Consider the following 26,579-nt stretch of genomic DNA (forward strand, 5'->3'; position numbering starts at 1 on the left):
AAGACGAGCAGGGGAGTTATCCTCGGTGTCCTGCCCAATATTTATCCCTCAATCAACATAACAAAAACAGATTTTCTGGTCATTATCACATTGCTGTTTGTGGGAGCTTGCTTGTGCACAAGTTGGCTGCCGCGTTTCCCACATTACACAGTGACTACACTCCAAAAGTACTTCATTGGCTGTAAGGCGCTTTGAGATGGCCGGTGCTCGTGAAAGGCGCTATATAAATCCAAGTCTTTTTTCTTTCTTTTGCATTGCCCTCTGGAGTGTTCTTAGATCGTCAATAGATTGAAGTCAACGAGGAATCAAATTCTGCCGCTGATCATTGTAGATTATTCATAATAAGAACATAAGAAATAGGAGCAGGAGTAGGCCATCCGGCCCATCAAGCCTGCTCCGCCATTCAATAAGATCATGGCTGATCGGTCGTATGTGATTGGTCTGGGGGTAAGCACGTAAGCACTTTTTACATCGAATGTACAGAAACAGGCCGTTCAGCTCAGCTGGTCTAAGCTGGTATTCATGCTCCACACAAGCCTCCTCCCACCCTACTTCATCTCACCCTATCAGCATATCCTTCTATTTTCTATTCCTTTCTCCCTCATGGACTAAAACCAAAGTTCAAACCCCATGCTAAAACAGAAAGGAATTAGGGAGGTTGGGATGGGAGCGGGTGAGTGGGGGTGTAGCGGGGGAGAAAGCTGCCATATATTATCAGAGATCATCCTCATCATAGGCAGTCCCTCGTATCGAGGATGACTTGCTTCCACACCGCAAAGGGATGAGTTCACAGGTGTTTCAATGAAGGACCTAATATTCCAGGTCCTGAACAACATGTCGAAGGGTGGAAGATGCCTGTGCGTGGATTTTTTTAATGTGTGGTGGCCGTTGAACCCCAGCCACCACACTGCTTTGATAGAGCTAGGTCTTAGTCCAGTGGCAAGGATTAACCAAGACGACTGTGGACCAGCTCTGTTGCATAGACCTAGTATGCACACATAGGAGCAGGAGTAGGCCATACGTTATGAGGAAAGGTTGAGTAGGTTGGGCCTCTACTCATTGGAATTCAGAAGAATGAGAGGTGATCTTATCAAAATGTATAAGATTATGAGGGGGCTTGACAAGGTGGATGCAGAGAGGATGTTTCCACTGATGGGGGAGACTAGAACTAGAAGGCATAATCTTAGAATAAGGGGCCGCCCATTTAAAACTGAGATGAGGAGAAATTTCTTTCAGAGGGTTGTAAATCTGTGGAATTTGCTGCCTCAGAGAGCTGTGGAAGCTGGGACATTGAATAAATTTAAGACAGAAATCGACAGCTTCTTAAACGATAAGGGGTTATGGGGAAGTGGAGCTGAGTCCATGATCAGATCAGCCATGACCTTATTGAATGGCGGAGTAGGCTCGAGGGGCCGTGTGGCCTACTCCTGTTCCTATTTCTTATGTTCTTATATCACCAGAGATATGGATCCTTTGGATGCATTTTCATGCCTCTCAGAATGCTGGATTTAAATAGTAACTTTATACTGAAACCACACACTGACGCAACAGCTGTATTGGAAATGCAGAAATGGTGAAGTGGTTTCCACTTCACAGAAATGCTACAGTTACAGCATAATTCCAAAGTATGAGGTCCAGCCCGATTCTGGCGCAGAGCAACGTGAGACCCATGGAAGGGAGAGATTCCCACTACTTGGGTTTGACACTGCACTGATTATATCTCCATTGCGGTGTCAAACCTGCTTCAAAAAGTGCTTGCATGGTTCCCTGCCCCCTTTTTAAACTTACTGACCGTGGAATTAAGCGTCTGCATACAGACAGTCCTGCCTAGGCGCTCGAAACATTTAAACGTAGCTGTTGGGAGAAGGACTCCATATAATCTTGCACCCACCGAGCTCTCTCCTGGGCAGGAAATGCGTGTGTAAATGAACAACAATAACAACTTGCATTTAGAAAGCACCAGTCGCGTGGAAAATAATCCCAAAGCACTTCACAGAGGCGAAATCCAAAGATAAATGCTGAGCCAAAGCAGGCGGAGGAAAAGTTTGGTCAAAGAGGTGGACTTTAAGGCGAGTCTTAAAGGATGAGAGGGAGGTAGAGAGAGGTAGAGAGTGGAGGGGTTTGGGGAGGAGGAGGGGGAGTAGTCTGGGGAGGGCAGAGTGGTTTGGGGAGGGTGGATGGGTCTGGGGAGGGAGAGAGTGGAGGGTTTTGGGAAGGGGGGCGGAGGGGTTTGAGGAGGGTGGATGGGTTTTGGGAGGGAGAGAGTGGAGGGGTTTGGGGAGGGAGAGAGCGGAGGGGTTTGGGGAGGGATTTGTTGAGGGAGAGGGCAGAGGGGTCTGGGGAGGGGTTTGGGAAGGGAGAGGGCGGAGGGGTTTGAGGAGGATGGATGGGTTTGGGGAGGTAGAAAACGGAGGGGTTTGGGGAGGGTTTTGGTGAGGGAGAGGGCGTAGGGGTTTGGGGAGGGTTTTGGTGAGGGAGAGGGTGGAGGGGTTTGGGAAGAGAGGGTGGAGGGGTTTGGGAAGAGAGGGTGGAGGGATTTGGGGAGGGAGGGTGGAGGGGTTTGGGGAGGGAGAGGGCGGAGGGGTTTGAGGAGGGAGAGGGCAGAGGGGTTTGAGCAGGGTGGATGGACCTGGGGAGGGGTTTAGGGAGGGAGAGGGCAGAGGGGTTTAGTGAGTGAGAAAGTGGAGAGGTTTGGAAGGGAGAGAGTGGAGGGGTTTGAGGAGGGTGGATGGGTCTGGGGAGGGGTTTGGGGAGGGAGAGAATGGATGGGGTCTGGGGAGGGAGAGAGTGGAGGGGTTTGGGGAGGGTGGATGGGTCTGGGGAGGGATTTGGGGAGGGAGAGAGTGGATGGGGTCTGGGGAGGGAGAGAGTGGAGGGGTTTGAGGAGGGTGGATGGGTCTGGGGAGGGGTTTGGGGAGGGAGAGGGTGGAGGGGTTTAGGAGGGAGAGAGTGGAAGGGTTTGAGGAGGGCGGATGGGTATGGGGAACAGTTGGGGAAGAAGGGGGCGGAGGTGTTTGAGGCAGCAATTCCAAAACGTGGGGCCTAAGCAGCTAAAGATACAACCACCCATAATGGAGCAAAGGAGGGGGGATACTTACTTCCTGACAGCCCCCAGTCTTGGAGCAGTCGGTGCTACAATACACCGCTGGATATATATATCCTTCCAGCTGAATATCAGAGAACAGATGTTTCTTAAGCATTGCCACTACCTCACCAAGAACATTGAAAACATCAATTACAAAGATTCCTCTCCCCCACCAGGCAGATCAAAGGAGCAAAAACAAAGCCACTGGACCATTCATGGAAAATGGGATGGATCAAACATTTCCTTTTCCCAGTCTACTAGAGAATCCAATTTCTTAAATGAGTTGCTACGAGTCCACGGAGAAAATTAAATGGATTGGCTGCAGGACATACCACAAAAAATCTATTGAAAACAAAGCTACATGTGACTTGTTTTCTGTTGATGATAAAAGAAGGCCAGGAAGACGCATAGAAATCAGGGTAACCTTTTAGCTGATTAATTCAAGTGTATTAAAAACTAAAGTTACTCAATTCTTTAGTGGTAGTTAATAAATCGGGTAATGCTTTTTGTGGAGCTCTCTGAATTATAGCACCCAAGAGTTTAAGATTAACGTTAGGTCACTGGATTATTCTGTGTGAAAGATTGATAGATATTGGCAGTACATCAGATCTACCCCAGGTTCGTTTCAGATTCCAAGGATTATACAGAGTTCCTCATTTGGGTGCAATCATTAATAAAATGATGTGTTGGCATGTGATTAAAAATAGAATTTTTGCTTAATAGCAACGTGCAGAGCCAAGCCATGTCCTCTCAACACAAAAGGTTCTAGTGTTAATGAAAATAAAGAGGAATGAGATCATCTATTAGAGCCTTTCTATATATGGAAGGCACGTGGGGTCCACAAGTCTCGTATTAACCGGCGCTACGGTATTTGTACATACAGTTTGTGTCTATCTAGAGGATTGATCTCCAAATCCATATATGAGTTTTATTACTTCTTTTTAAAAAAAAACATTGGTTTCCTATTAAGTCACTGAATAGCGTGCCACAACCCCTGAACTGGTAATTTCCCAATCTGAGATTCTTGAAAAAACAGCCACTTTGATTCACAACGAACCATAAATGGGAATGATTCCACTTAACCCTGTCAACCCATGAATGCTCAGCAGGGAGAATCTGAAAGTTAACTGGTTGAAACAAGTTTTGATTTGGACAAATGGGTAACATTTTGGGACTGTAAAACATAGCACTGGGGAAAACTGTCTGGAGTTAAAATATTTCTGATTGTAATGGGGTTCAAATCTAGAGTTAAACATTTTAGCTAATCTAATAATTAGTCTTTAGTATTTGCTTTTTGAACAAATTATGCACAATTCTGTTCAAGTGATGCTGATGGGCTCTCAAGCTTTGGAATTTTTTTCAGTGTCAGCTGTGGCTCAGTGGGTAGCACACTCTCCTCTGGGTCAGAAGGTTGTGGGTTCAGGGGTCTTGAACACAAATAAATCTAGGCTGACACTCCAGTGTACTGTCGGAGGTGCCGTCTTTCGGATGGGACGTTAAACCGAGGCCCTGTCTGCCCCCTCAGGTGGACGTAAAAGATCCCGTGACACTATTTCAAAGAAGAGCAGGGGAGTTATCCCCGGTGTCCTGGCCAATATTTATCCCTCAATCAACATAACAAAAACAGATTATCAAGTCATTATCACATTGCTGTTTGTGGGAGCTTGCTTGTGCGCAAAATGGCTGCCGCGTTTCCTACATTACAACAGTGACTACACTCCATAAGTACTTCATTGGCTGTAACGTTCGGTGGTCGTGAAAGATGCTATATAAATGCAAGTCTTTTTTTCTTTTCATTTTGATTGTATGGTCATTAAAAAAGAAGTGTTGAATGTGAGTGACAGTTTATCTTCTGTTTTTGCTATCTCTACAATCATGTCAAAGGAACATGTTCTTCAAAAGGTTTTGTAAATGTTTATGGATATGAGATAGGACAATAGGGGTCTTGGCTTTGAAGCCTCCTGCACAAACCTATCGGGCTTAAAGTAGATGAAAACAAACGGCTATATTAATCATGGCAGCAGAACACTCCGTGATTTCTTCCATGACACTGGGTGTGAACTTCCTCAGGTTCTCCAACTCTCCCACTGTAACTTCGGCAGAAGAGCCAAGGAAACCGTCAAAATGGCAGCAACACCCTTCTACGCTGGCTGATGAGCGAGACAAACTCCAACAAAATTTGCCTCTTGTGATTTTAAAATCGGCAATGCTAAATTTATTGGAAACCGTGATCATAGTCCATTGACACATCCTACAGATCCATAATCTCCCAGCAGAATGATAATACTCGCTTAATTTATTACAGGGTACACTTCTATACCTATTTCACATTCTTAACTACACAAATGGTTTGACCCTGTATCAGTGATTTTATTGGAATGTGTTGTCAGTGGTCTTGTATAGTATATATTACATTCACCTCTGCCAGCACATACAATAGTATGATTCCTTATCATCGTGACTCCGTACTGCTTAAATAGAAAAAGACACTGAAGTTGATCACGTAAGCTTGGATTGTCTAATCATTAGATAGAATTAATAGCACAGAAACAAGCCATTCAGCCCAACAGGTCCATGCCGGTGTTTGTGGTCCACACAAGCCCCTTCCATCCTACTTCATCTCACCCTATCAGCATATCCTTCTATTCCTTTCTCCCTCATATGTTTATCTAGCTTCCCCTTAAATGCATTTATGCTATTCGCTTAAACTACTCATGTGTAGCAAGCTGCACATTCTAACCACTCTTTAGCTAAAGAAGTTTCTCCTGAGTTCCCTATTGGATTTGTTGGTGACTATCTTAATGGTCCCTAGATTCGATCTCCCCCAATCATTATCACTGATGGTTGCTTACTAAGGTGCTGTGACCAAGGAAGACAGTCACTCAGAGTTATAAGTTGTAAGGTTAGTGATGTAGGGCTGGATATCCCTCTGCCTAGCAGGATAGTGGCAGGATGGCACTTCTGCTCACTGCTGTGATCTCACTGTAACCCTGGCCCATTTTCCTGTGTGGGGGCTCATTTGTTATACAAGGCAGGCTTCTGGCAGAATCCCCATCAGTGCAAGGCCCCACAATTCTGGCAGGAACTTTGAAAGAGGGCAGATGCACGGAAAGGAACGGCACCATTTTCATTGAAGGGCTAGGCCGAGATTGAGGCCTAAAGATGTAAGTGTGCAAGGCCCTCATGGAGGGAGACAAGGCCACTGCTCCGCTTTTCTCCCTTAAAGCAACGACTTTGGGTGACCAAAGCCACACCTATTTTTGCACCATTTCCCACCAGATTTTGATGTGTTTGCTTCATGTATGAGGTGAAATGTGTGAGATAGAGACTGATATAGTGTTTATTATGCATAGAGTGTGGAAGAGTGCTCAAAATAATTTTCTTGTTTTAAATTTATTTAATTAGGTTAATACCCTTTCAGTTTTACATACTGGTGCAGCAGTGTTGGCTAAGTGAGGAAGATGTTCCCTTAAAAGGACAATATTCAAAATGGGAACTTTTAGCATGGATCCTGGCCCACTGAAAACACACCCCAGGAAATTGTGGGGATGCTTTAAGAATCATATTTTTGTCTTTTCAAATAATCCAAGTATAAATGTGTATACAAATCAGATAACAATAAATTCTCTTCCAATACAGTGCAATGGAAGAAGAGACCAAGGTTTCAAGAACTCAAAGTCTGATGGATGAAGACAATGACAATGCAGACCGGTTGCAGAAACGAGAGGAACGACGCCAGAAACGTCTTCAAGAGGCCATGGAGCGTCAGAATGAGTTTGACCCAACAGTAAAAGAAGAAACTCAAGACATTTCAAAGGAAATCCGAAGAAATGAGAGAGAGGAGGAGGAGGAGGAAGAAGAGGAGGAGGAGAACAACCAACGGAATGAGTGGCGGCAAGAGCCAGATCCTGAACCGGAGCCTGAGGCTGAGCCCGAACCCGAGCCCGAACCAGAACCTGAACCAGAACCAGAACCAGAACCAGAACCAGAACCAGAAGAATTGGTGATCGAAAAAGAGGAGATTGTAGAAGAAAAAGTGGAAAAACCATACCAAATTGAAAAGGTAAAATGTGCGGCTCTACTGACAAAATCACTTTGACCATCACTTTAATCTCTTTCCCTCAGCTAAACTATCCTTAATTCCCTCGTGGGGAGTCTCGTAGGGGACATAATTTCATAATAAGGGGTTGCCCAATTAAAATGGAGATGAGGAGGAATTTCTTCTCTCAAAGCATTGTGAATCTGTGGAATTGTCTACCCCAGAGAGCTGTGGAGGCTGGGTCATTGAATACATTTAAGATGGAGATATTTTTGAATGATAAGGAAGTGAAGGGTTATGGGGAGCGGGCAGAGAAGTGGAGTTGAGGCTAAGATCAGATCAGCCATGATCTTATTGAATGGTGGAGCAGGCTCGAGGGGCCAAATGGCCTACTCCTCCTATTTCTTATGTTCTTAATTCCTAACTGCATAATTTTATTTCTGTTTTAACACGGGCGCTGGTGTAAAGATAGGAGAGATGTTCCAGTTCCTGTGCCTGAGTGTATTGGATCACCTGGGTAAAGGAGAATCAGGCAGGGAGGTCCCTACACCTCTAATATAGCCTCCATCATTTAAACTCATGGGTGGAAAAATCAGGTGGGCTCCCTTGACCAGTTTCCTCTGTGCTGCACCCAGACAATGCGAGGCCCCTTGGCCACAGGAACAGGAAAGTTAACCTCAATATGTTTTCATTTAGCTAACTACACATAGTTTAATTTCCAAGTAGCTATGAATTCAGCTCTTTATCTTTGACTCGTAAATAATCTGCAATCAATTTGTTCCCCAACCTTTGCCTCAACACTAAAACCCGATGTTTGTTCGTGGCTGCACTAACAGGATATTTCCATTCTCTGCACACTTCCATATTCAGTGCCAAATTCTGGGCAGTTTGTACTACAGGCTCCTGTCCTCTGCTGATTAGATTAATGGTAAAGAGCTCAATTCACTTATAACCATTAATGGGCAGCAGTGAGAGGAATTGTTTATCCCCTCTGTCTGGACGGGTTTCAAATTAAGCTTCAGGGTAGAAGAGCAATGCTGGTGCTGCAGGAGTATTCATTGCTTTCTGAAATTACAATACATCATTTTATTCAATGCTTGCTTTGGAATTATGCCAGGTTTCTCACAAAGTGAGAGCTATAGGGTAGCAACTCACGTTGGGCGGTAGCACGAAACGGGATAGCGAATTGGCAACCTGTTTTCCACTTGCTTCTCCATTGGACAAAAAGCCGGGCGGGCTGTAAAACGGGTTGGCGATTCACTGTCGCCTGTTTAGCACCATTTCCCAAGGCACATTTCTACCCCAGGCCTTTGAAAGTCAGTCTCGCAGTCTACAGAATAACACTTGTTTAGATTTCTTAATAAGGAACTAAATAAGATCAGCTGAAGGGACACATGGCAGAGCTCAAATCGGTTAGAGAGGCACATGGCAGGGAAGGTAGCAACTATATTCAAGAAAGGAGGGAGAGAGAAAGCAGTGAACTACAGGCCAGTTATCCTGACATCAATTGTCGGGAAAATGCAGGAATCCATTGTTAAGGAAGTGGTATCAGTGCACTGAGAAAATCCTAACATTATTAGGCAGAATCAACATGGTTTTATGAAAGGGAAATCATGTTGGACAAATGTATAAATTTTTTGAGGATGTCACTCCATGGTAGATAAAGGGGAACTGGTGGAGGTAGTATATTTGCATTTCCAAAAGGCATTCGATAAGGTGCCATGTAAAAGGTTATTGTACAAGATGAGGGCTCATGGGTTGGGGGTAATGTAGTAGAATAGATAGAGGGTGATGCGTCCTTACTACACAGTATAAATGCACATGAGGCCCATGCTTGAGAGAAGGTCAGTCTGTGACCTGTCCTTTATTCCTTAGCACTCAAGTGATGAAGGTAGGTGGAGCTTCCCCTTTTATACCTGAAGGTCCAGGTTAGGAGTGTCTCCCACCTAGTGGTCAGTGTTCTCACGGTATACAACTTAGGTCAGTTTATACATGGGTTACAATGCTGGTTGAATACATGACATCACCTCCCCCCCCAAAGTCTTATTGGGATCACAGGTTGAGTCTCTCTGGTGGTTTACGCTCCCTTGTAGAGCGCCTGAGTTGGGGCTCCGGTTGTTGGGCGCTGGCCTGAGTGTCTGCTGTTTGCAGTGCCTCAGGTCTGTCCGGACTGCCCACAGTGACTGGGCTCTCCTCCCTTTGGTTCCGGTGTTCGGTCACCTGTGGTGCAGTGAACTTTATATCGTGTTCTTCCTCTGCTTCTTCTATGGGGTTGCTGAACCTCCTTTTTGTTTGATCCACATGTTTGCGGCAGATTTGTCCATTGGTAAGTTTAACTACCAGAATCCTATTTCCCTCTTTGGCAACCACAGTGCCTGCGAGCCATTTGGGCCCTGCAGCATAGTTGAGGACAAAAACAGGATCATTTACATCAATACATCGCGCCCTCGCATTCCTGTCATGGTAGTGATATTGTGACTGCCGCCTGCTCTCGACAATTTCTTTCATGGTGGGGTGTATAAGGGATAATTGGGTTTTGAGCGTCCTTTTCATTAGTAGCTCTGCGGGTGGAACCCCTGTGAGCGAGTGTGGTCGGGATCTATAGGCCAACAGGAGGCATGATAAGCGGGTTTGTAGGGAACCCCCTTGGAATCTGAGCATCCCCTGTTTGATTATCTGCACTGCTCGTTCTGCCTGGCCGTTTGAGGCCGGCTTGAACGGTGCCGTTCTAACATGGTTAATTCCATTGCCTGCCATGAAGTCCTGGAATTCAGTGCTTGTGAAGCACGGGCCATTGTCGCTGACCAAGATGTCCGGTAGACCGTGGGCGGCGAACATTGCCCGTAGACTTTCTACCGTGGCAGAGGATATGCTTGAATTTAAAATGTCACACTCGATCCATTTGGAGTAGGCGTCTACTACAACCAAAAACATTTTCCCCATGAAAGGACCTGCGTAGTCCACATGGATGCGTGACCAAGGCTTGGCGGGCCATGGCCAGGGGCTAAGGGGGGCTTCCCTGGGCGCATGGCCCAGCTGGGCACACTTGTTGCACCTGCGAACACAAAGTTCCAGATCTGCGTCTATCCCTGGCCACCAAACGTGTGACCTGGCAATTGCCTTCATCGTGACAATGCCCGGGTGCCCATTGTGGAGTTCTGTGATGAACATCTCTCTGCCCATCTGGGGCATGACTACGCGGTTTCCCCACAGTAGGCAATCGGCCTGAATCGAGAGTTCATCCTTGCGCTTGTGAAATGGTTTAAATTTCTCAGGGCATGCCCTGTACGTGGCTGCCCAGTCCCCATTCAAGACACATTTCTTGACTAGAGACAATAGCGGGTCTCTATTTGTCCAGACTTTAATCTGACGGGCTGTCACGGGTGAGCCTTCGCTTCCGAAAGCTTCAACAGCCATGACCATCTCAGCACCATGCTTGGTAGCCCCCTCAGTGGTGGCTAGTGGGAGCCTGCTGAGTGCATCGGCGCAGTTTTCGGTGCCTGGTCTGTGCCGAATTGTGTAGTCATAGGCAGCTAACGTGAGTGCCCACCTCTGTATGCGGGCCGATGCGTTTGCATTTATGGCCTTGTTGTCGGCCAAAAGAGACATTAGGGGTTTGTGATCTGTCTCCAGCTCAAATTTCCTGCCAAACAGGTACTGGTGCATTTTCTTTACCGCATATACACATGCGAGCGCCTCCTTTTCTACCATCCCGTAGCCCCTTTCTGCCTGGGACAGACCCCTGGAGGCATAAGCTACCGGCTGTAACTGACCCTTGGCATTGACATGCTGCAACACACACCCGACACCATAGGACGACGCATCGCACGTTAACACAAGTTTCTTACATGGGTCATATAGCGTTAACAGATTGTTGGAACATAACAAATTGCGTGCTCTATTAAAAGCCCTTTCCTGGCTGTCCCCCCAGACTCATTCGCGACCTTGCGTAGGAGCACGTGTAGCGGCTCTAGCAGCGTGCTCAATTTGGGAAGAAAGTTGCCAAAATAGTTCAGGAGCCCCAGGAACGAACGCAGCTCCGTTGTGTTACGGGGTCTGGTTGCTCTTTGGATCGCTTCCGTCTTGGATGCAGTAGGGCTGATCCCGTCTGCTGCTACCCTCATCCCCAGGAATTCTACCTCTGGAGCTAGGAAGACGCACTTCGCCTTTTTCAGTCGCAGACCTACCCAGTCCAGTCTGCGTAGCACCTCCTCCAGGTTGTGGAGGTGTTCTTCAGTATCGTAACCCGTAATGAGGATGTCGTCCTGAAAAACCACCGTCCCTGGAATCGACTTGAGGAGGCTTTCCATATTTCGTTGGAAGATCGCGGCGGCCGAGCGAATCCCGAACAGACATCTGTTGTACTCAAACAACCCCTTGTGTGTCGTGATGGTGGTCAGCTTCTTCGACTCACTCGCCAGCTCCTGGGTCATGTAAGCTGAGGTCAGGTCCAATTTTGAAAAAAGTTTGCCACCTGATAGCGTCGCAAAGAGGTCCTCCGCTCTCGGTAGCGGGTACTGGTCTTGGAGTGACACCCGATTGATGGTGGCCTTGTAATCGCCACATATCCTGACCGACCCATCCACCTTGAGCACCGGCACAATCGGGCTTGCCCAGTCACTGAATTCGACTGGCGAGATGATGCCTTCCCTCAACAGGCGGTCCAATTCGCCTTCTATCTTTTCCCGCATCACGTACGGCACCGCTCTGGCCTTGTGATGTACTGGTCTGGCGTCCGGGTTTATGTGAATCACTACCTTGGCCCCCATGAAAGTGCCAATGCCGGGTTGAAATAATGAGTCAAATTTGTCCAGGACCTGTGAGCATGATACTCGCTCCACAGAGGAAATTGCATTGACATCGCCCCATTTCCAGTTCATGACAGCAAGCCAACTCCTCCCCAGTAGTGCGGGACCGTCCCCTGGGACAATCCAGAGTGGCAACCTGTTCTCCGAATCTTTGTGGGTCACGACTACCGTGGCGCTGCCTAGCACCGGAATGATCTGCTTTGTGTAAGTCCGTAGCTGTGCGTCAATCGGCGATAATTTTGGCCTCCTGGCCTTGGATGCCCACAACTTTTCGAACTGTTTGATACCCATCAGGGACTGGCTGGCACCCATGTCTAACTCCATTGATACTGGGATACCATTGAGGGGCACTTTCATCATTATCAGTGGCGTTCTGGTGTATGAACTGTATACGTGCTCCACATGAACTCGCTGAACTTCAGCTTCCAGCGATTTCCCCCAGTGTCCATTTCTGCAATTTCTGCAGGTATTTTGCTCATCTCTGCAAACTCCGGCTGAATGTATTCCTCCACGCCTCCAGCATGAGTTGCGGTTTGAAACAAAAGGTCCCTTGCCAGTCGATCGTCCCTGACTGCTCCTGTTATTGTCCTTGAGTGCACCATTAACAGGTGTTGATGGCCCCATTACTGGCCGCATTGTCCCTTGCAATGGTGTGAATCGCCGTTCAGCTTGCCATTGTCTCTGTCGAACTCCCCCTCTGGGTTCGACTACATGTTGGGGCATGCCTGACTGCCCTTGTCTGCCTGGAGAACTGTGTGCTGCTTTAACAATGTTGAATCTCTGTCCCAACCATTCCTTAACACAGTACCTCTCATCTGTTCTGCTAGTGGCCATGCTCGCGTGGTTTAAATCCCAGTTTCTTGTCGCCATTGATACATCCTTACTACACAATATAAATGCACACGAGGCCCATGCTTGAGAGAAGGTCAGTCTGTGACCTGTCCTTTATTCCTTAGCACTCAAGTGATGAAGGTGGGTGGAGCTTCCCCTTTTATACCTGAAGGTCCAGGTTAGGAGTGTCTCCCACCTAGTGGTCAGTGTTCTCACGGTGTACAACTTAGGTCAGTTTATACATGGGTTACAATGCTGGTTGAATATTGCATTTCCAAAAGGCATTCGATAAGGTGCCATGTAAAAGGTTATTGTACAAGATGAGGGCTCATGGGTTGGGGGTAATGTAGTAGAATAGATAGAGGGGATTGTTTAACAGACAGAAAACAGAGTAAGGATAAACTGGTCTTTTTCAGGTTGGCAGGCTGGAACTAGTGGGGTGCTGCAAGGATCAGTGCTAGGGCCACAGTTATTTACAATCTATGTGAATGACCTAGATGAAGGGACATAGTGTAATGTATCCAAGTTTGCTGATGATACAAAGCTAGGTGGGGCAGTAAGCTGTGAGGATAACACAGAGGGGACGAAATTGCCCCTTTTTTAGAGGTCCGTTAGCGCCTCAGGGTGGGAGCTAACGGGGCGGAAGAGACTTCTCGCCCAGGAGTGGGGGCGAGCTACCAGCTCCCCGGAAATTGCCCAGGAGTTTCGCGCTCCGTGGTTAGTGCCGTGGGCCGCCGCACAACCGCCGATAATGTCGTCCCACCAATGCCGAACCCTTACCGCCCTGTGGGGGAAATTGAAACAGCCGTGAAGCTGGCGCGAGCGGCTGTCAATGCCAGCTACGTGAGGCGCCAAACTGGCTGACATCTCTCGGGGCGATACTTAAAGGGGAGGGCGCCAGTGCCCCGCGCCGCCTGGTTTGCCGATTCTCGGGTCGGCTCCAATATGGCGGCCCTTGCGTGGCCCTGGCTGCCATCGTGCAGCCTGGCACTCCATTTTGGGTGCCGGGCTGTAAGACCGGTCCTACTTTGCCCTGCTCTGAAAGCCCAGTGGAGGCCTTCAGAGGCCTTGCAGAGTGCGCAGCGGCGCTCCCCTTTAAGCGAAGGGATGTTGAAGCGCTACATGAAGCATCCGCATAGCGCTTCACTCCCAGCCCCAGCAGTGCCCCAAGATTGTGCTCCACTTCAAGGGGCGGGAAGCCCAATTCCGTGGCGGGGGCGAGACGTCTGCACCGGGTGCAGGAAGTCCCGGCCCCAGCTGGTTACCGCCCCCAATCGGGGCGCAAGCCAATTTTGCCTCCAAAGAGTCTGCAAAGGGATATAGATTGACTAAATGAGTGGGCAGCAAGGTGGCATGATGGAGTATAATGTCGGGAAATGTGAGCTTATTCTCTTTGGTAGGAAGAATAGAAAAACAGAAGATTTTTTAAATGGTGAGAAACTTTTAAATGTTGGACCTAGTAATTGGCCTCCGGGGGCGATAACGGGGCACTAAGCACTTACAGACCGGGCGCGGCGAGAAGATCAACTCCCGCTAACTTCGGCGGGAGGTTTGTGGCGGCGATACAGCATTGTGCCCCAATCTCCTTTGCCCGGAGATCGTGACATCATCATATACGCATCGTCCTGGTAGTGCCCCAGACCAGGACTTCGGTTCAGCCCCCTTCATCGTCGGGCGTAAACACCAGCAGCTGCAGGAGGCATTGATTGGGAGGCCGGCCGCTTCGGGGGCAATGCTTAAAGGCGAGGTGGCCGAGGCAGGTGAAAATGTTTTTTAAATGTGCTCTGATTTTTTTTTTCCATGTTTTTTGCCCGCAATCGATCAGCCCATCACACTGCTTCAGTGCATCGGGCTGATCGCGGCTGCCTTCGGGGAGCAGGTAAGTTTTTCGCTTGCTGAGCCTGCAGCAATGGCCCTTCCCTTGCAACGCAGCAGCACTGCACACCTACCGCCCCCGCATGCTGCCTGTTGCACTCCAGGAAGGAGGTGCAACGCTTGATTTAGCACTCCACTTACTTCCTGAACCGCAAATGGCAAAGTTTTTCAAAGTTAAAATACATTAGCACCTAGTGCTAATTTTTTCAACTTTTAAAAGATAGCATCCCAAAGGGGACACTCCTGAATTTCTCCCCTTTGGTACTCAGAGATTTGGGTGTCCTTGTGCAAGGAACACAGAAAACTAGCATGCAGGTACAGCAAGCAATAATGAAGGCAAATGGCATGTTGGTCTTTATTGCAAGGAGCTTGGAGTATAAGAGTAAGGCCATCTTACGATAATTGTACGGGGCCTTTGTGAGACTACACCTGGAGTACTGTGCACAGTTTTGATCTCCTTATCTGAGGAAGGATATACTTGCCTTGGAGGTGATGCAATGGAGGTTCACTAGATTGATTCCTGGAATAAGAGGGCTGTCCTATGTTGAGAGGTTGTGTAGAATGGGCCTAGACACTCTGGAGTTTAGAAGAATGAGAAATGTGAGCTTATTCACTTAGGTAGGAAGAATAGAAAAACAGAATATTTATTAAATGGTAAGAAACTTATAAATGTTGGGCCTAGAAATTGGCCTCCTTAGCGCCTCCTGTTATTGCCTCTGCGGGGGCGATAACCGGGCGCTGAGCACTTACTGACTGGGTGCGGCGAGAACATCGACTCTCGCTAACTTTGGCGGGAGTTTTGCGGCGGCAGTAAGAAGCTGCGCCCCGATCTCCTTTGCCCGGAGTTTGTGACATCATCACCGTGCGCATCGCCCTGGTTGCGCCCCGGGCCCAAACTTCGGTTCCACCCTCTGCAGCATCGCCAGCATCACCGACAGCTGCAGAAGGCGTTGATGGGGAGGCTGGGTGCTTCGGGGGCGATGCTTAAAGACGAGGTGGCCGAGTAGAAGTGATCTCATTAAAACGTACAAGATTCTGAAGGGGATTGACAGAGATGCTGAGAGGTTGTTTCCCCTGGCTGGAGTATCTAGAACTAAGGGGCACAGTCTCAGGATAAAGGCTAGGCCATTTAAGACCGCGATGAGGAGGAATTTCTTCACTCATGGGTCGTGAATCTTTGACATTTTTTGCCCCAGAGGGGTGTGGATGTTATTTGCCTCAGCCACTCCATGAGGTAGCGAGTTCCACAGTTGCACTACTCTCTGGGTAAAGAGGATTCTCCTGAATTCCCTACTGGATTTATTAATAACTATTTTATATTTATGGCGCTGAGTTTTGGTCTCCCCACAGGTTTGTGGTTTGCAGAAAGTTGCATTGGCCGATGTGCATATTGTGCTGCCCTCAGACTTCTATACATCAGAATTAATGGGCAGAGTGTGGTGGGTGGTGCCAGCCTGTGATTTCCCAGCACACATGGCTGGTGATCAAGGCTTCCTTCCCAGCCATGCAGACGTGGAAAACTGAACCCAGCATTTGTTCTTGGCTTAGGTTTTCTACAAAGCCATTTGAGAAGTCGCCCGATGGGAGCCCAGCAGTTTTGACGGAGGTCCATTTTACACCACGTCTGACTTTTCCACACCATCGCAGTCAATGGATAGTAAAATCTAGCGGGGTGTAAAACGGGCAGCCCACCCGATACCATCAGCTTCCTGAGTTAGGTTAAAACTCAACTGGAACTCTCTAACTCACTTTGTTGGTTGTTAATTGTTCAGTCAAGCTCAGCTGTAGCTTATTTAGCAACAACAACAACTTGTATTTATATAGCGTCTTTAATGTAGTAAAATGTCCCAAGGCGCCTCACTGGAGTGTTATAAGACAAAACAAATAAATTTGACGCTGAGCCACATCAGAAGAAATTATGGCAGACGACCGCTTGATCAAAGAAATAGGTTTTAAGGAGCGTCTTAAAAGAGGAAAGAGAGGTTGAGAGGCAGAGAGGTTTAGGGAATGAGTTCCAGAGCTTGGGGCCGAGGCAACAGAAGGCACGGCCACCGATGGTTGAGCGATTATAATCAGTGATGCTCAAGAGGGCAGAATTTGAGGTGCTAAAATATTCTAAAATAACATGCTTCCATTTTTTATTCTAAAAATACGACCACTGCACTATTGCCATCAGCTGGAGTGTGCAGATGGAGGATGTGGGTTGGCTGCTGAGACTGACTAGATAAGTCATGAATAAGGCAAGTGGATGTGCAAAGATTGCCAGCTAACCGTGCAGGAGGGAAGTGGAGTGATTGCAAAAGTTGCTGGAGATTCTTTTCTCCTGCCTCTGCCATCCTAGCCTTCAACCCCCATTGGAATGGCTGTCAGCCACTCCAACCAGGCCAGGCACATGGAAGATATGGCAAAGAGGCAGAGCCCAGAAAGCTCTCCCATTCCCCTTGCCTACCACCACTGTTGCCACTGCTCCCAGGCCAGGGGTGGCAGTAATCCCTGGGGCAGTGGTAAATGCTGCCCCTTTTGCAGAGGAAAGGACCCGGTAGTGAGTACCTTGTTATTCCAGTAGGCCACATGCCTGTATATTTTTAGGTCTCAGCCCAGGCCAGAACTAAAATCGTCTGTTCTTCTCTATCTTTGGGGCTCCTCTGCCCTCAATAAGTTGTCCCACCCCTTCAGGTGCTGCTTCAGGGGTCCCATTGCAGCACCACCACAATTTCCATTGTTGATAGTGGGGGGCTCCCATTTCCTGTCGGGAATCTTCCTATTTTAATGTATCCTTCATGACCCCTAAACCAGGAAAATGGGCGGGGTTATGGCAGGGTCATGGCAGCAGGTGGAAGTCCCACCCTGACCCTCCTGGGCAGGAAAAGGGAAATTGAGGTCTTCCTGTCAGAATTTTTAAGGGCCTATGATGTGCACATTCTGAAGGGTCTTATTTTTTAAATGTGCAGTAATTAAAGCAAAAGCAGATGGTTTTATATACTTCCTCATCCTCAGCCATTGCACTCTACAATCTGCTTCATTGGATTGTGTGTTCAGAATGTGCCGCCTTAATTCAATTGGTTTTTGATTTTAGTGTTGACTGAGTTGCCATAATCACAGTTTAGGGCCTCTGTTTAACCCCTTATCCAAAGGACAGTACTTCTGACAATGTAGCACTCCCTCAGTACTGCACTGAAATGTCTGCATAAATTCTGGAGGAAGACTTGAACTCATGACCTTCTGACATTGAAGCAAAGGTTCGAACCCTCAGCCAAGCTGACTCTGCAGCCTTTGGGATTCTGAATTTGTTTTCTTAATATAAATTGTGATGTTGATATATATTATAGGTTGAAAGCTGTAGATTAGTAAATACACAAAGGAAAGGTTGAAGGCAAAACTCAATGATTTGTGTACAATAACAATAATAAGAATAAAAATAAATTGTAAGAATATACGCGGGATGTTTCAGTGTAACCGTAAAGTACCAACAAGGGTGGGCAGCCATTGCTTGCTTTGCTTAGGTCCAGTATTTAGGAAACATAGAAACATAGAAACATAGAAAATAGGTGCAGGAGCAGGCCATTCAGCCCTTCTAGCCTGCACCGCCATTCAATGAGTTCATGGCTGAACATGAAACTTCAGTACCCCCTTCCTGCTTTCTCGCCATAACCCTTGATCCCCCGAGTAGTAAGGACTTCATCTAACTCCCTTTTGAATATATTTAGTGAATTGGCCTCAACTACTTTCTGCGGTAGAGAATTCCACAGGTTCACCACTCTCTGGGTGAAGAAGTTTCTCCTCATCTCGGTCCTAAATGGCTTACCCCTTATCCTCAGACTGTGACCCCTGGTTCTGGACTTCCCCAACATGATCTAGGGGTACTATCATATTATAACCTGAGACCAATATATGTGGAGTGAAATGTTCAGTCAGCGTGACCGTACTACATGGCCAGCTCAGAGTCAGGTTGTGTGTGCAGTGTTGCATTCCTGGAATGGTGAATTTTTAATGTTACGAAAGCACGGGTATGGTGTCAACTCTCTAACACTAAAGACAAGGCGCTCAAAAGAGTCAGATAGCTGACCTGATGTTGGAATTACACTGGCACTTCAGTCACTTTGCATTTATGCAAAGGCAGCGGTATAATGGCATTGTAGGAGTTTCCTGGCAGAATACGACGTGGTACAAACCATTGAGAGATTGTGCACGATCGTCACGGTTCATTAATACGGGTGACTATTTAAGGAATACTTCCCTTCAACACAATGATGACTGTCCTGCTGATGTATTCTTGATGAAGTAACAGCACTTTACATGACACTTGACACTCCGCTATCTTTGCTACTTAGAAGTCGGCAGAATAAACTGCATCCTTGCAATGTTTAGCAAGCGGTTTGGCTATTAATTCTGTGTGGTTGGTGAGCATTATTCCAATCGCACCAAATCCAACTGATCATAATGCAGCATACCAATGACATTTCTACCTCTTGTCTTTATTTTTAAAAACATCAATTCCAGAAAAGCCAAGTATGGAAGGAAGAAATTGTTGAGCGCACAGAGAAGAAAATATCAAAAGCCGGCCCGGAGAACGGAGAGGCTCTCCATGAAGAGATTGCACAGAAACATAAAAAGATGGAAAGAGCGTTGAGGTAAAAGCAGACTATTGCATTCCTTTTGTTTCTACTTGTTGTCACTGGGATTGTGGAAGATACACCTGGAATTAACCGAATGATTGATACCAGTGACCCACCTTCATTCCTGTTCTTTATGGATGTGACGACCAACAGCATCTGCGCAAATGTGAAACAGGCAGTTCATTGTAGCAAGGCCAGACTGGTGTGTTGTCAGAACGCGATTAAAATAACACAAGTCAGTATATGAAAATTTAATGTTATGCTGATTACACACACCAGTATTTTTATTCAAATATGCCTTGATATTTCTAAATCTCTACATTGGCTGAGGGGTGGCAGATATGGATCTGGCAAAGTATGTTGAAGAATTCATTGCCATGATCGACAAATTTAAAACAATTGGGGCTACAAATTCGGTACCGCCCCAAGGCGCGAGACTTTGCCCCAGGCACAGACGTCGCGCCTTTCGCGAGAAGGTGGGGTTACCACCCCCCGAAAGGGAGTGGAGCATGAAATCAAATGGTCCACTTCCTCTCTGGGACGGTAGCGGGGCGGAGATCTCGGGAGCGGGGCGCAGCGCTACGCACTGGGCCGTGTAGCGCTGCCGCGTTCGAGGGGCTCTTCCCTGAATTAAAGGGAAGGGCCCAAGCTGCATACACTGCGTTAATGAAAGGGTCCTTCCGGGGCAGCGGGGGGATGTGGGGGCCGTACCATCAGCCTGGCACTCGAGGCTGATGACCCAAGAAAATCGGCCATTTTGTTTCGGAACAGCCGGCCACTTCCCCTTTAACTTTCGCCCCGCTAGCAGCAGACCACCCGGGACACACCCCCTGACCCCTGAAGCTGTCGCTGTCATTGCCCGGCACAGCTTCAGGGGGCAATACCCAATTCAGGATCCGGGGCGCTGCACTCAGTGATGACGTCAGCATCGTCACGCAGCAGAGCAGGACGCTACGTGTTCTCTCCACTGCTAAATACCCGCTGAATTTAGCGGGAGTTGTTAGTGGTGCCATGCTGGGTCACAAAGTTGTTTTCCCCCCCCCCCCCCCCCCGCCCCCAGTGGGGGGCACAAATGACTTTGATTTCTCTCCCTTGCTATTTTAGGGACTATGGACAGAAGCTGGCAGTGTATAACTCACTGTCACTCCAGCTTGTCCGAATGCTGTCCTGGAAGCAGCCTGTATGAATGGGCTGAGAGCACACAATCAATTATTCAGGCAAAAGTCTGTCGATTACTTCTTGCTCCAAATGAAGCAATTCTATTCCAGTGGCTTGGTGGGTAGCACTCGCGCCTCTGAGTCAGAAGATTGTGGGTACCAGTCCCACTCCAGAGACAAGAGTACATAGTGCACTCCAGTGCCATACTGAGGGAGTGCTGCACTGTCGGAGGTGCTGTCTTTTGGACGAAATGCTCAACTGCCCTCTCAGATGGACGCAAAAGATCCCATGGCACTTTTCATAGAAGAGCAGCGGCGATCTCCTGGTGTCCTGGCCAACATCTATCTCTCAACAAACATCTCTAAAACAGATTATCTGTGCATTTATCTCACCTTGGGACCTTGCGGTATGCAAATTGGCTGTCATGTTTCCTTACATTAGTACACTTCAAAAGTATTTCTTGGTTGTAATGGCACCATATAAATGCAAGTTCTTGCATTCTATCAGATGATGACTGATGGGGCTGTGCTGCCACTACATTGTGTTTTGGGTTGAGTTGTAGTAAAAGCAGCAACGAAAAGTGATTCTATTAAACTTTGCTCCAAGCAGCAAAGCCCTACTTGATTAGAGATTGGTTTCCAACATTGTAATTCCCATTTCTCTGTTGGAGCCTGGCATTCCAGTGGGAGTGCTAAAATGTATCTTTTTAACTATCAACGAAATTCACTGTTTTGTCCCTGTTTACCAGCAGTCTTGAATATATAAATCGAGAACATTAGCAAAATAAATGTTTTTTCACAAATGAACCAACTTTTCTTTTGGGTAAAAATCGAAATTGTTGGTCCAAAACATGACAATGGTGATTTAGATTTTTTTTAAATAAAATTGATCATAAGATAGTTACGAAGGAGGCAGACCATCCAGCGTGACCTACCATCCCACCCTTCCCCCTCCCGCCCCTTCTCTGCACCAACTCCAGTCTTTCAATGTGTGGGCAACCTAAACTGGAAGGAGCACTCCAGTACCTACAGTCAGACCAGAGCACTGTACTATTTGATGTTGACTTCCTGTATCTTACAATAGACTTATCCTCCATCAGGAAGGGATGGGGAGGCATGCTACCAGTTTCCGGGAAATGGCCCGGGAGTTTGCGGAGGTGTTGTCATGGCAGTGCCGCGTAACCAGGGATGATGTCATCACCGTGCGCGGCAATCCCTCACTGCCGCGCGCCGACCTTTTTCCGTCCCACGGGGCAAATTGGCCCATGGCCCGCAAGGCTAGCGTGAGTGGGTGTCAACGCCAGCTTGGCGGGTCGCGAAGCTGGCTGACATCCGCTCAGAGGGTGGAGGTTAAAAGGGGGGGTCGTCAGCGCCCCACATCACCAGCGCCCCACGCCGCCATCTGACATTTTTTGCCGACTCTAGGATTGGCTCACTTACCACTTTGTTTTTTTACGTGATCCAGGCCGCCATCATGCAGCCGGATACTCCATTTTGGGTGCCGGGCTGCAGGTCCGGTCCCACGCTGCTCTGGTGGTCCAGTGGAGGCCATCAGAGGCCCTGCAGAGTGCGCAGTGGCCCTCCCTCTTAAGCGAAGGGGAGGGGTGTTTAAGTGCATCAGCACTACGCGGAGTATCCATGTTAGTGCACCGGGACCCGCCCCTAAAGGAAGTGGAGCGCGCGGGAATTTGCTCCACTTTCTTTGAGGGGCGGTAAGTCCAATTCCACGGCCAAGGCGGTACTTTAGTGTCGGGCGCAGGAAGTCCCGCCCTGAGAGGGTTACTGCCCCCAATCGGGGCGCAGGGCAATTTCGTTCCCAGTGTCTGAATGCAATTGTCATGCAAAACGGGCTCGTGAGTTTAAATATTTTTTGAAAGCACCCTGATTGCACCCAGGATGATATGCGATCATTAAAATGGCTGGATTGCTGCATAAAGAGCGGCTACCTTAAAAGTGATCTGAGCCGAGTTGATGGTGAAGGAGTCCAAAGTGTTGCCTCATAACATTCTGATTTTTTCCTTTTGGTGGGGGGAGTGCAGCCGGCCAGATTCCAAGTCGACCCAAGAGGCAGAGGAAGCGGCCGCCAAGCTCGAGGCCGAGAGGAAGCTGGAAGAGCTGAGACGGCGCCAAGATGAGAAAGAGAGCGAGGAGTTTGAGAAAATGAAACAGAAGCAGCAGGTGGCCGTAGTGGAGCTGGAGGAACTGAAGAAGAAACGGGAAGGGCGCAGGAAGGTACGAGAAGAGGAAGAGCAAAAGCGGCAACAGGATGAGGCTGAGAGAAAAGCAAGGGAAGAGGTAAGGGAGCAATGGAAGGATATGCTGATAGGATGAGGTGAAGTTGGGTGGGAGGGGGCTCGAGTGGAGCATAAACACCGGCACAGATGAGTTGGGCCGAATGGCCTGTTTCTGTGCTGTACATTCAATGTAATCAACTAACGAAGAATTAAACATAAGCACTCCCCTGGCCCAGTGGGTAAATGCACTGCGTGATGTGATACTTGTTTGATTCTCAGTCTGAGCTGCCTGTCAGGCCTTTCATACACGACACCACAATCCTGCGCTCTTACACCCGAGGATGGTGAAGGCAGGTCTGCGCAGGGCCACATTTCCCTGTTATACAGAACAGCACAGAAACGGACCTGGGGTAGAATTTCCAAACGATTCCCTTGATCTCCTGTCATACCTCGGACAGCAGTCTGGGCGTGAAGTCCTGGACAAATGGCGCAAAAGACCGTCTCTGTCGTTTCTCCGGGATCTTTGCTGACAGGAGATTGGAGAAATCCTGAGGAAATTGTTGGCACCCATCTTTACAGAGTTGGAAAACTTTATTTAGTGCATGAGTATAGGGACCTTCCTGAATGAGGCAGTGAATTGCCAGGGCAAGTCATGATGCTGCTGCATCTCCTCTCCTGTACACTCGGGTCCGAAAACTGCTGCTGGAGTTTCCATACCCTTGCCACCTTTGTACTAAATCTGCTGTAATCTCGCTCCCCCTGCACAGTGTCCCAGTGCTGTAATCTCCCTGCTCCCAGTCCCAGTGCTGGAATCTCTCTCCCTGCTCCCAGTCCCAGTACTGTAATCTCTTCCCCGGCTCCCAGTCCCAGTACAAAAGATCACGGAAATTCGATATGCGCTGAACCTAATTTACGCTTAAAATTTTGTGATCTTTTGCGTGGTTGCGCTGATTTTGGGCAAATTGCACCGAGAAAACCATTGCAACCAAGCGGAAATTCTACCCCATTGTGTTTTACATGGCATATTGTGCTTAGAAAACAACATATCGTCCAATCTACCATGAGCAATGCCACAGGAGATTTACTAGCAAATGGTATACTGTTACACACATATATTGCACACCAGACAGCACAAACATTTTAAAATGCTTTGTGCTTCCAAGCTACAGGCAGAAGCTGGCAACTATCTTCCAATTTGCAACATTCGCCTGACCAAACAACAATTAAACTCTCCACAGATGATGACTGACCTGCTGAGTGTTTTCAGCTCTTTCTGTCTCTAATGTACTTAGTGCAACTCCATTGAAACAACTCTCACTTTAAGATAAACATCCAAGTTGAAATTTTTCAGCTTTGGAAAGGGATGTGCTAGAACAAAAGGAACTGAGATCCATATAACTGATCTGATGCTCTCAAACCAGCTGCCATCAAATCTTAAATGTTTCGGTGGGAATTAGCAAACAGTAAAAGCCAACTAGTATTCTCCCTAAATTCTAATTTTCCTCACTAAATTCCTGCTAGATTCACCACTTCTGTCTTATGCTATTGCTTCCTCCATCTTCAAAGGTGCTGAGCTTCCCCAGTGACTGCAGGGAAACCTCCTATTTCCATATCCTGTAGAAACATTGCATAAAATCTTAAAACATAGAAGGCGGCCATTCGGCCCATCTTGCCCGTGCTAGCACTTTGAAAGAGCTCTCCGATTAGTCCCATTCCCCCACTCTTGCCCCATAGCCCTGCAAATGTTGCCTTTTCAAGTATTTATCCAATTCCTGTTTGAAAATTGCTATTGAATCTGCTTCCACCACCCTTTCAGGCAGTGCATTCAGATCATAACAACTCGCTGAGTAAAACAATTTCTCCTCATCGTGCCTCTGGTTCTATTTCCAATTACCAAAAATCTGTGTCCTCTGGTTACCGACCCATTGCCAGTGCAAACAGTTTCTCCTTATTTATTGATCAAAATCTCTCATGATTTATATAGCACCTTTCATGCCAATGACGGACATCGCAAAACGCTTCACAGCCAAAGAAGTGTAGTCACTGTTATAATGTAGGAAACACGACAGCCAATTTGCACACAGCAATGTCCCACAAAGAGCAGCGTGATAATAACCAGATAATGCTTTAGTGATGCTGGTTGAGGGATAAATATTGGCTAGCCCACTGGGGAGAACGTTCCTGCTCTTCTTCGAAATAGAGCCATGGAATCTTCTGCGTCCACCTGCGAGAGCAGACGGAGCCATTGTTTTATGTTTCATCGAAAAGACGGCTCCTCCGACAGTACGGCACTCTCTCAGTACTACATTGGACTGTCAGCCTCGATTTTGTGCTCAAGTCCCTGGAGTGGTGCTTAAACCCACAACCTTCTGACTCAGAGGCAAGAGTGCTACCCACTGAGCTACAGCTGACACAGTTTGTTTGTAGGAAATGCCCACAAATCCTTTGACTGCAACGTTAATATTTGATCTTGTTTTAAGGAGGAGAAGAGGAAGCTGAAGGAAGAGATTGAGAGACGAAGAGCAGAGGCAGCAGAGAAACGCCAGAAGCCAGAAGACGCTGAAACAGCCAATGATAAAGAGCCTTTCAAATGTGTGAGCCCCCGCGGTTCCTCCCTAAAAGTACGTACTCCACGAGCTGCAGGATGTGCACCCTGCTTACTGGGATGTAGAACAAAAAGATATTTGAATTTCATTTAAAAACATCAATTATATTTCACAAATGATGTACTCGAGATTGTGTGGAGGAAATACTATGCGGTACTTTTGTGAGGCTCTGCTGCCAGAGTTGGGGCTTCACAAGCCCTGTGTTTCTATAGGTGAATGATCAGTCATGATCTTATTGAATGGTGGTGCAGGCTCGAAGGGCTGAATGGCCTACTCCTGCACCTATTTTCTAAGTGTAAGGTGCAGGCCAGAGAATCGGAGCTGTAATGTTCCAGCCCGATCACTGACCTGTGATCCTATTAAGATATCATGCCCTTAGCACAGCCATACAAACTTGCCCTTCATGTTTTCAAAAAATAAATCTGACCAACTATTGGCCAAGACAGCCTGGGATAAAGTATTAGGGGCTAAAATTCAGGGCCGGCATAAAGCTGGCGCACCTACCCTTTGTTTGGAAGTTTTTTCCGCCGGGGGCATTAAGGCGGCCTTTCCATGTTAGTAATAGTGAGTAGCAGCAGCAATGAGCACACTTGTTTTGATTGTCCTTGACAAAATATACGAATATGAACAATGACGGACAGGTAAGGATCACCTGGTCTATCGAGCCTGCCCCACACAATTGCGATACCTTGTGTATCACAACATAAAGACTCCACCCCATCCCAAAACCATGTGATCTCCTGGGAGAGACAAAAAAACAGAAACAACCCAGGCCAATTTGGGGAAAAAAATCTGGGAAATTCCTCTCCGATCTATCTAGGCGATCGAAACTAGTTCAGGACATTAAATTTTGCAGTACCAACCTTCTATAAGAGTTAATCTCCGCCGCAGCCAGAAACAACTCCAGCTTTTGCTTGAAGGAATTCAGTGCGTCTGCATCCACCACATGAGAGGGCAGCTTGTTCCAGAGGTCTACTGTTCTCTGGGAAAAGAACCACCTCCTGACATCTAACTTAGATATAGCCTTATACAGCTTAATTTGTGCCCCCTGGGAAAGCCTTACCTATTTTATTTAAATAAATGGTCAGCTGGAACAATGTCTATTCCCTTCATTATCTTATAAACCTCAATCATATCCCTCCATAGTCTGCGCTGCTCTAAGGTAAAGAGTCCCAACTCTTTTAGCCTATCTTGATAACTAAGGTACTTCAGACTTGGAATTAGTCTAGTGGCCCTCTTCTGCACCCTTTCCAGAGCCTCAATATCACCCACCATGTGAGAAGACTAAAACTGGACACAGTATTCCAAGTGCGGCCTGACTAAGATCT

The 26,579-nt window shown here is 47.5% G+C and overlaps 1 protein-coding gene across 9 annotated transcripts in view; it reads left to right on the forward strand.

Annotated features, from left to right (window-relative positions):
• LOC139278597 (caldesmon, smooth muscle-like) overlaps positions 1 to 26,579 on the forward strand; it is a 242,243-nt gene that overhangs the window by 184,071 nt on the left and 31,593 nt on the right. For all 9 annotated transcript variants that reach the window (XR_011596315.1, XR_011596314.1, XM_070897551.1 and 6 more), the window contains 4 exons: positions 6,725 to 7,148; positions 19,139 to 19,269; positions 22,451 to 22,706; positions 25,126 to 25,266. Coding sequence is in view for 7 of the 9 variants with exons in the window: in XM_070897551.1 (XP_070753652.1) it covers positions 6,725 to 7,148; positions 19,139 to 19,269; positions 22,451 to 22,706; positions 25,126 to 25,266 (952 nt within the window). In the remaining 2 variants the exon portion in view is untranslated. The remainder of the gene's footprint in view (positions 1 to 6,724; positions 7,149 to 19,138; positions 19,270 to 22,450; positions 22,707 to 25,125; positions 25,267 to 26,579) is intronic.

This window comes from Pristiophorus japonicus, chromosome 13 (genome assembly GCF_044704955.1).
Source record: "Pristiophorus japonicus isolate sPriJap1 chromosome 13, sPriJap1.hap1, whole genome shotgun sequence".
Lineage (NCBI taxonomy): Eukaryota > Metazoa > Chordata > Chondrichthyes > Pristiophoridae > Pristiophorus > Pristiophorus japonicus.